Below are 10,743 nucleotides of genomic sequence, written 5' to 3' on the forward strand. Positions count from 1 at the left end.
TGTCATTTACCTGTAAATAAAAGCATCCTTGTGTAAATCACCTAGCTAATTAGAGACCTTTTACCTCAGAAACTAAATACTTTTCCTCTAACCTATAGTGCTATTTTCTCTTAAATAGTGGAACTAGATGACACTTGACTTGCGGGGTCCAAAGTGCACAAAAAAAGACTTGGATAAACTCGACAGCAAGCGCCTCTTTCCTGAAATAATGACTGAGTAACTTGAGATCATGTAGGAACTATTTTCCTTTTACCCATCAATCAACCTTTTTTCAACTACACTCTCTAAAAATATGTTTGCTTTACAGTTCTAGTTCTATGTGGACATTTTTTGGGGAGTATCTAGAACCCTTATCTTTTTCTTTTAGATCAGAAATATTGGTGTTGACGAATAATATCTTTAGCCCCCATGTCAACCTGCATCTATTACTCTTTCCCACGCATGCACATGCCCAGACTTTGGAATCACCCACAGACAATCTGACAGCACCTGTCATATCATAATACATAATTTAGAAGGGAAATAAGACATTTGATCCCTCGGACATTCTCGTCACGTAGGGGTAAAATTTCCCATTTTCTCCGCAGGCATGCCGGCACGCCGGTACGCCGGTACACAGCAGGTTCAAATATCCACTTTCAGCCAATGGTTACTGCCGGGGCTATTTTTAGCTGGCTGATAAAGGATTCTCCTATTAGCTTAGATGACCACCCTTGAATTCATAAAGCACTGCCTGTGTCCTTTTAGATGCAGCGGCAAACATGACAGTAACTCTCAAGCTGCCGATATACCAAGCCTGTCTCGCCCTTTTGAGTCTATTTGTGTTTACAATATTCCATCTCAACACAGGCACCGCTACAGCTGCAGCATTAAGATTAAAAACAGTTGAATATGAATGAGGCTCGATAATGACTCCAATTAACGTCCAATTATTGTCTTTTCAGTTCAGCGTTTTTGTAATTCTGTGTACAGGAATAGACTTTTTTTAATTGGGAATATTCATGTCTCCATGTGTCCATCATTAGATTCCATTAGAAAAAAGCAGCCCTCTTACGTGTGGACAGTCTCAGTAATGCTTTGATTGTATGCCACTCTCCTGCTCTGCCTCCTTCAGACGCTTCACTTCCACCTTGATGATTGAAATTGAGAGGTCATTTTCTCCAGCAGTGCTCTATCACATTAAGAAACTGAAATGCTGTCATGTTCATTCAGATTTTTGATTAATGAAAAAGACTAGAACGAAAAGTAGCACCTTGGCCTTGAGAGCGATGAAGGCGTTCAAAGCTACCACATTGAGATTTCACCGGCTATGAATACTAATTTCATACCAATGCGTTTTCATTGACAAGACATAAACAAATGATACAATCAGTGCAAAGATTGGCTTTGGCAAAAAGCCTTTAATTGCATGCAAGTGTGGAAGTGCTGAGATTCACAAGATGAGGTTGGTAACAAACTGAGCAACTTAACTGAAAACAAAGACTATATATTTTTCGGTGGAATTACCTTCTTTTTACTTTAAGTACATTAATACATTTGCTCTGTCTTCTTGACAGTCAAGTATAAAGGTGCAGGGGATCTAAAGCAACACGCACATTGATGTTCTCCTGGTGTTTCACGGCAGACCTAAATGTGAATGGTACAAAGGCTCTTTTACCCTTCTGTACTCAGTTGGGCCTCTCCGAGGGCTTCGTACTCTCTGTGAAGCCACTCATCATGTGTCAGCTGTCTTGAACACGAATATTATTGTGAAAAAGGTGTTGTTAATCTAGACATGGCTGTTAGAAAAAAAGCTTTTGAAAAGAAAAAGAAAATAGAAGAAAAGTTCAAACATCTGTATCTCAAAATGCTTGCATGTGTGATGATGTTGATCGAATCTCTGAATGCTGGGTGAAAAGGCGATAAAGACCCAGGGGTTAGAAGTGGACCCTTTAATGTTTTTTTTATCAGTGGCCATGCTGGTGACTTGAAAGAATAGCTTGACATTTTTTTAAATATAATGTTTCCCTTGCTTGCTGAGAGTTAGATAAGAACATCACGCTTAAATATTTCAATTCAACATCAGGCTGTAGTCAGCAGCCAATTAGCTTAACTTAGCATTAGCAGGTAGCCTTGTTCTTTCCAAATGTATATAAAAACAATATAAGAAGTCACTAACCCACTGCAATTCCTGGTCCCTATGGTATTTTTCTAAAGATTAAACTAACATGTCACCGCTGCTCACACTACCAAGTCCCTCACTGAGCTTTAGAGGCGCTGGTGGGCAGATTTTGTTTACAGAGCCCTTGCTTCTGCTCTTTACGCTAAACTAAGCCAAGCTTACCTCAACACCAACATCCAACATCAATTTACATTGTGAAAGATGAACACAAATGCTAAACATGACTGATCACATTGGCCCCAATGGTTACGTGAGCCACAGTCAAAGCAAGCCAAAGCGCAGCAGATGGAGACCGCTCAGCGCCAACTTCACTCGGGAATCCAAACAGATGGACACATGAAGCGTAGCACCTGCTTTTGGCACCACACCTCGACAATCGCAGCATGATTAAGAGTGGAAGAAATCACAGGGGATTTAGCTGTACACAGTTATAAGCCATTTATTAGCCTATGGAAGTTGGGTTTTATCAATGTTTGGAATCAAAGGCGAGTACCAGCTGTAGGGTCTCCACAAGTTCATGCACCTCACATAGTTGTATGGCACATTCATAAATAAGATTTCAGATTTAGTTTCACTATTAAATACATTTCCATCAACATGGAATCTCCATTCAATCAATCGCTTAAGAGAGTAGTTCGGATCTGATAAGGTTGTAATCATAAGCAATCAGCAGATATTATAAATAATCTTCAGGTGCTGACATTTCTCCTCAGCATTCTCCTCCTGAAGAACGTGTTTAACTGTATAGCCTCCTCTCAACTCTGTTTGGTCACCTTCTAAGTCTTTGGTTACCAAAGGAACTCAATGGATTTCACATGCTACAGTATGTAAGTTATCTTTAACTGACTGGTTGTTGCTTTCGGTACATAGAATTTGTACACAGCGAATCATTATTTAAGGGCTATCCAATCCATCTAATGAAGCTCAGCATCAGTATCACAGTAGCATTTGGGGAAAGAAAAATATAACTGATTCACAATGTTTTAATTCTCTTGGACGGAAATGATGTGTATGTTGGTCTTCATGAAGTACAGATGGCTTGAGGCGTTAATTGGCAGAGACAATGTTCAGGATTTTGACGAGAGGTGCTTCATTCCACGGATTACTGAATGAAAGCTCACACCTGTTGCCTGAGAGGATTCTAAGAACTCCCTACACTCCTTTAAAGTCTGTGGATGCGGGGATTTGGGAGTTCATGCAAAATGTCTGACTTCCTCCTGCTGTTAACCCATGCTCAATTTGGATTCAAATGGAAAGATCCTCTATGATTGCCCCTTGAGTTGTATTTAATCTTGTATAATGTCCATTGACAATGAATATTGCTGACAACGTTTTAACAGGATCAAATATCATCAAAACAATAAACCTGAATGAACAGTTTTGTATTTTAGTAAACACATATGTGCTGTCTCACAACTAACAATTAGGTGATTCCACTCTCATATACTGTATGTGCCATAATTATGAAGCTGGAGTCAGCAGCCAGTTAACTAAGCATTGGTAAAAAAACTAGCTTGGCTCCACTCAAAGCTAACACAATCTGTGTCTTGGCCATAGCAGCAGTCTCCGCTGGTTGCTGGCAATGACTCCAGCCAAGAAATAGTTGGTCACAAAACCCGCCACCACCTCCACAATGTTTTGAATGGAATAAGCAAAAGAGATACAGTATATAACATGTTTATCAGTGAGCTTTAAGAATAAGGACTTAGCTGATAGCCCTCGATTTCCGTCTTTATGATAAGCTAAACTAACTGGATTTTGGCTGTATCTGTTTTTAGAGAGTGTTTCTCAGTCTTATCACCTAACCCTTGGCAAAGAAAATGTAGAATATGTATATGATGTAAATATAAATACATGAAAATGTTCATGTAACTAATTTTAGGATTTGTACCTAGTGTTAGAGCACCATTTAACAAATTATTTGGCATGTTCATTGATTGAGACTTGACTGACAATAATCCAGTGAAACACACAAGAGGTATATCACTAACAAGTGACATTTCTGTTTTCCAACATGTGCCCGCAGTTACTGCTGTGGTGACAGTGATATCAGTTCATCTCCTTTGACTTGGAGCAGCCAAAAAGTGCCCTGATACACATGCAATTTGGGACAACTATCCTTAAAGCTTCTGATTAGCTTCCCCATCTGTGAGCTCACTGCTAATCTGAGCGTACCCATACTTCCTGCCAAGCAAATACTGCTTAATAATGAAGTGGGTCTTTGCCAGGAGGCCATCTATGATTTTGGCTGCACCGCTGTTGTTGTTTTCTTTTGTTTTTTTCGCACACATTAGACTCTAAACAATGTTCATTAACCGAAAGGGCTAAGCTAAGTTCCATTCAGGTTTTGTAGTCTAATTGAAATGTACGACTATAGCCTCTTCTGGGAAAGCATCACGCTAATGTGTTTTAAAGACGTCCAGCTTAAGGGGCTAATAAATATCCCCAAGGAGCAGCAATCGTTCTTGTAAGAGTCACTTCATAACACCAGCTGTCACTAAAACCTTTTTCTATATTCTGTAAATAATACAACAGCATACTCATAAAGCTCCAGCCTATGAGCTAAGAGTAAAACAAAAACAAAAAACATTTGGGCCTATTTGGCAGGGTTATTTTTTCATTTTTAGGGGCTTGAGAGTTAAACACATTTAACATAATACCTGCTCTTTAAATTGGAGATGTGGGGTTCGGTAGCCAGGGAAGGTTCAATGAAAAAGTGCTATTTTGTAAAATGCATTTAAATGTAACATACAACATTTCTTTTCTTAATAGTCAAAGAAATTGTCACTTGAATGTTAAATAGCAAAGCTTTAACCTTATAATTGAAATATCAAAAAAATAAAAACACGTGTCATCAGCTCAATCCAACCATAGTTGCCTGTGTGCAGGCGTGCTGTAGGCCTATGATTGAACCTTGACCTGGGCATAGCTCTGGGCAAAAAAAAGATGAATAATTTAAACTAAAACCATATGACTCCACTGTGCATACATGTGTATAACCCCATTGTTTAAAAATCAGATTTCAATGCTTATCTCTCCTCGGAGGCCAATCAGATTCCAGATGTTCACAGCAGGTCCAAACATAAACAGCATGAAATTCCAAATAAAGCTCAAACAGTAATTAACAATGAAACGTCCTTTTATTTCACAGGAGTCAACACACAAACCTCACAACAGCATGTAACGCCTAAATGAGAAAGACAAAGAGAGAGGCTCACATTCCTAACTCCAGTACTAAACAGCACATACTAGAATATGTACAAAGGGCGTGGGAATCAGACCCACATTCTCTTGCTGATTGTAAAAGGTATCGCGGAATAAATACATAATTTACATAAATGTTTAATATAAACAAATACATGTCGAACAAATTGCACCTGCCGACAGCAGTGAGGTAAAACACATTGTGAGCACAACATGATTACAGTACAGTACAGTAAGTCCAAAAGATACCTCGCTCCTGTCCAACGCTTTTAAATAACAACCAATTCATTACAGTGGGTCATTTTAAGAATACATTGTGACCGATTACGAACATGGGGTTAACGTAAACGATAAATACACTCCCCCTTAATGTTATCATCAATATAGCACTGAACTGCTGATCCAATAAAATAAGAAGGAAATCAGAAATAAACCACAGCGTACGTGCGCTCTTTGAAATAAGTGGTAATTCACTTAATTAGGTTGTATGGCAAAGTGCATTATGGTTCACCAGAGCCACCTGGTGATAATTTTTAGCAAACTGTCCTGCTCAGCTTGGAGAGAACATTGGTCCTGATGCCTCTTTTAAAATATGGCTTTCAAATTCTGGAGATTCCAACTCCTCTGTTCTCTTTGCGCACACCTTTCAAAAAAATAAAATAAACATTCATAATGATCCAGAGTCTGCTTTCGCCTCATTTCTCAGGCGTTTGTAATCCAAAAAGGTTTTATGTGTTCCTTCACAGCTGTGATTCAGAGTGAGACAGCTTTGCTGTCCCCACAAGGCTGCTGTCACTGTTGTCCAAGCCTGCGCAATCCGTCCACAGCCCCAGTGTCCCGGGCTCCAGAGCGGTGACGAAGCCCCCGGAGCACCGGGACAGGTCGCAGGAGCTGATGTGCAGCCTGCGATCGGCTTGCCTCGGGCAGCACAGCAGCCTCTTGAAAGCCTTCCTGAAGTCCGGGCTCCGGCAGTAAATAATGGGGTTAAACGCTGAGTTCGCGTACCCAAGCCAGTTTAAGAACACGAAAAGGTCTTTGTCCACCACCTCTGCGCAAAACACCCGCACCACATTGACTATAAAGAAGGGCAGCCAGCACAGGGTGAACGTCCCCATGATGATGCCCAGTGTTTTGAGCGCCTTCTGCTCCCTGAGCGCTAGGATCTTAGACGGCCTTTTCTTGCACTTAGAAGTCAGTCCGGTTAAGGTGTTGTGAAACCTGCCCTCACACTTGTCAATCTTCCTCAGTTGCTTTTTCGCCTCTCTATACACCCGTGCGTAAACAAAAATCATAACCAGCAGGGGAATGTAAAAAGATATGACAGATGAGGAGATGGCATATGCCCTGTTGGTGACAAAGTCGCAACATTCAGGGTCCTCGTAGCAGGCAGTGTCCGCACTGTCCCGGGACCAGTGCATCAGGATGGGCAGGAAAGACACCAGCGCGGAGATGGCCCACACTACGCAGACCATCGTTTTGGCCCGAGCTTTGGTTAACAAGCTTTGGTAGCGGAATGGAGAGGTGATGGCCACGTACCTGTCTATGGCGATAACGCACAATGTCTCGATGCTGGCCGTGACGCACAGGACATCCACGGAGATCCAAAATTCGCAGAAAAAGGAGCCGTACATCCAGGAGCCGCGCACCTCCAGCGCGGCACCAAACGGCACCACCAGCAGCCCCATGATGAGGTCCGCACTGGCCAGGGACACGATGAAGACATTGGTGAGGGTCTGCAGCCTCTGCGTTTTGGCTATGGCCACGATGACCAAGATGTTCCCGAACACGATGGACACGACAATCAGACCCATCAACAGGCTCATCCCTGCCATCCACTCCTCGGACGCGGCTGCATCGGAGCCCGGTGCGTCCGAGGCATTCTGGAGGTTCACCTGCGAGGACGCGCCACCGTCCCCCATGACGGGCTGCTGCGCTTTGTGCGGGACCAGATCCAGTTCATCCAGGCAGTGCAAGACAGCCGTTTCTACTGTGTCGCCGTTGCACAAGCCACAGCTCCACTGCTGTCGCGCGCCATCTCCATCTGGATGTCCTCTCTCACCCTCAGTTTACGCGAGCTGCTGCACCGGCCAGGCAAATCCAAGCAGGCTGTGACATCACTGCTCCTCAGGACCAATCAAAGCAGCTCAGCAGAGACATTGTCACAACAATAAAGTGGAGGGAGCAAACAACACCTGAACCTCAACAATTATTTACTAGCGTCACTTTTGTATCATGTTTTTATAATGTAATACATTCAAAAACAACATCTTCATTCAGGAAGAGGAGGACATTCATGGCAAAGGTTGTAACAACATCCTGAAACTGATATTTGTCAAAGAGTCTGCCTGTCTTTGGGAACATGACAAACCAAACATGGAGATTCAAAATCCACCAGGACAATGGGAACTACATGGATTTAACTGTTTTCATCACTTGCCATCACAAACAAGATTTGTTTTTCCACTCGTCCACTTCCTATTTTTATCGCAAAGAATACATTCCACAGTTATGTGGTCAGGCCCCACCACAGATCTGCCCTCCATAATTCCATAATAATAATCAAACCTGGGCCAGATTAATTCAAATTCACATTAAACATAAATTAAGGAAATTCAATATCTACAAGATAAATTGAAAATTGATTTATCCTGATGTCAACCAGGTGAACAAAGCAGCAATTTAGGCGGACATGTTTTCCAGTTTAAACCAGGTAACAGAAGAATCAAGAAACAACAGTGGAGACAGAAATAATGTGACATTATTCAAAGAAAATAAAAGGTCTAGAGAAGGGATTAAAAAAAGGTGACACTGTGCTGATTTGGCAAAATGGAGCTCCCCCTGCTTAGATATTTCCTAAGATCTAGCTAACTTTCTGGCTCTCCAATGTTACCCTCACAAGCTTTAATGTTAAGACAACAGCCTCTTTTGTGCACATTACCACGCTTTTTTAAGACAGCCTTTCTGAGTCTACAGTTGAATAACGAGACTTTCAACACCCAATGACAGATGACCAGTTACGTGGAAGATCTTACATCGACTTGTGACACACATACAGCAAAGATGGGCAACACAGTGCTTCTTGTCCCTGTGTGTGTGCTGACTGTCGTGAACCTGATGACCCAGAGCCCGAGGCTGTGACACAACCTGACACAACCTGACACAAAGCTCATCTCAGAGTGTCGGCCAAATGGAAAAGTCTGGTAACATCACAGCAACAGAATAATATATTTAACATTTTCAACAAATAGATTATGATATATCATTATAGGGTAAGATTATATAGGACTTCATTGTTGAATTTACAAGCTAGCAGTAACTTTGTTTATATTAGCTCCAACCTAACCAGCTTCAACATTAAATAGGTGTACAGATACACATTGGAAATGGGTATGTACCAAATTGTACTTTTGATACCTGAAGTTTATTATAATGTGTGTCATATACAGGACTTTTAAGTATAACAGAGTATTTCTAGAATGTGGTATAACTGCTTTTAGTTATGTAAAATATCAGACTACCAGGCTTGAGATATGAGAAGCTGAACTAATGATTCCTTTTCAACAGACTTTTAGGGGTTTCTCAGAAATGCAGGTCTTAAAAAATACTTGTACAGCAGTACAATTTCCATAGCTGTTGTTTTCGATATAGTATGGACTGTGTGGCAACCTAACAGTCTGTCAATCTAGCTCCATTTGTGTGTCAATTTTGCAGGAGTCTTAGAGACTTTAGAGGCTACATTTACATTTGTATTTCAGAACTTCCATTTTTTGTGCTATTCCTCCCTCAAAATAAGCTGAGCAAAGTGCTCTCCACACACTGAGCAGCAGCAGCTACCTCCCACATATCTTCAGGTCTTGCATGTTACCATTAAGAGAAGTAGAATAGCAGGTTAAACTTGACTTAGCAGCTTGACCTCTCATGTCAACACCTGCGCAGAACCAAAGGTCAAAATTCATAACATCTGAAATGATGCTTTCCTGTTTGGAGTTTGAGCTTCTGAGCAGGGGTAAATTCAGGCGAACATTTTCAGCAGCTCTAATTCATCATAAATCCTTCTGTCACAAAAGCTGGAAATATGGTAATATCTTATCTCTTACACAGATATGATCTTAATGGAGCCAACTCAGCCAGAACGAAAAGCGAACACATCACTCTGCAATTAAAACACGTTTAGAAACTGTAATTTTCTTCCTCACCAAACCTCATGGTTTTAACTTTTTAAGCAAACACCCAGTAACTAAAATTCATAGCTCGGGCCAAATCAGCAATCTGTTTTTATTTTCACAGATCACCTTTTGAGAACTGCTTGGAGGTCAGCAGCACTTAACCAGTGTCAGCTTCATGCATCATATGAGGGTCATGAGAATAACAAGCCCTTAGGAAAGCTTTTCTAAAAGCCTTTTTTTTGTGCTGTTAAAAGAAGCTGCGTGCAGACGGAGGCTCTTATCTGATCACCCAGATACAGAATCCCCATGGCTAAGTTAAGGGGGTTTGCATATTTTTAAATGAATAGCAATCCGTGGTATTTCCATATAGGTCGTCGCTGGCAGGGGACACTGCCATGTTCCTGGTGGCAGACCCCTGACCTTGGAAAATCTTCAGTTTTCTATCTCTGCAAATGTCTTCCTTAATGGTGTCTTTAGTGTGGCACATTTTAATTAAGAGTGTGTGTTTGTGTGTGTGTGTGTGTGTGTGTGTGTGTGTGTGTGTGTGTGTGTGTGTGTGTGTGTGTGTGTGTGTGTGTGTGTGTGTGTGTGTGTGTGTGTGTGTGTGTGTGTGTGTGGCCTCTGGCAGTAAAGACTGCAGCTAGAAGCGCGCAGTGTTAATGATGCTGCCAGAACGACGGCGAGGGAACCAGCTGTGGTGGTGGTGGTGGGGGGGGATTGTAGCTTGGTATTGGAGGCAGACGGATAGGACAGCAGGATGGAAGATTCAAGAGGAGAGAGAGCTGATAACATCTCCTGTTGTGCTTCTCTGTTGTTGTTATGACTTGTTAAGTGATTATCCCATCTGCTGCCAAATTGATCCCATCAAAGAAATCACATGTTTAAATACAGATTCATCCATATGATCGGTTTCAAATTGCATTCAAGATGCACATCCACGACCACTCTGGACCACTTCATAATAGACTCTTTAAACCTAATGACACGGGTTGTGTTATAATTGGTACCTGAACTGATAAGAAAGATAAGTCTGAGGTTTTATAGACTCTGGCTGGTGCTGTTATTTGACCTCAGTGTTATTTTCCATGTCATTCTGCTGTGTCAAATATTTTGCAGACACTCTTAATAATTCCATACATTGCTTGGCTGCCTACTCTGTTCCCAGTTTAAAATAATCACCTACATGGGTACCATTTCCTCCCGTTTGGAAAA

At 41.5% G+C, this 10,743-nt stretch overlaps 1 protein-coding gene across 1 annotated transcript; it reads right to left on the bottom strand.

Annotated features, from left to right (window-relative positions):
- Positions 1-5,304: 5,304 nt before the first annotated feature.
- adrb1 (adrenoceptor beta 1) lies at positions 5,305-7,411 on the bottom strand. The gene has a single exon (XM_063892633.1). It carries the CDS (start codon positions 7,282-7,284, stop codon positions 6,106-6,108), a length of 1,179 nt encoding a protein of 392 aa, XP_063748703.1. The 5' UTR covers positions 7,285-7,411; the 3' UTR covers positions 5,305-6,105.
- Between the last annotated feature and the right edge of the window lie 3,332 nt (positions 7,412-10,743).

This window comes from Eleginops maclovinus, chromosome 10, assembly GCF_036324505.1.
Source record: "Eleginops maclovinus isolate JMC-PN-2008 ecotype Puerto Natales chromosome 10, JC_Emac_rtc_rv5, whole genome shotgun sequence".
Lineage (NCBI taxonomy): Eukaryota > Metazoa > Chordata > Actinopteri > Perciformes > Eleginopidae > Eleginops > Eleginops maclovinus.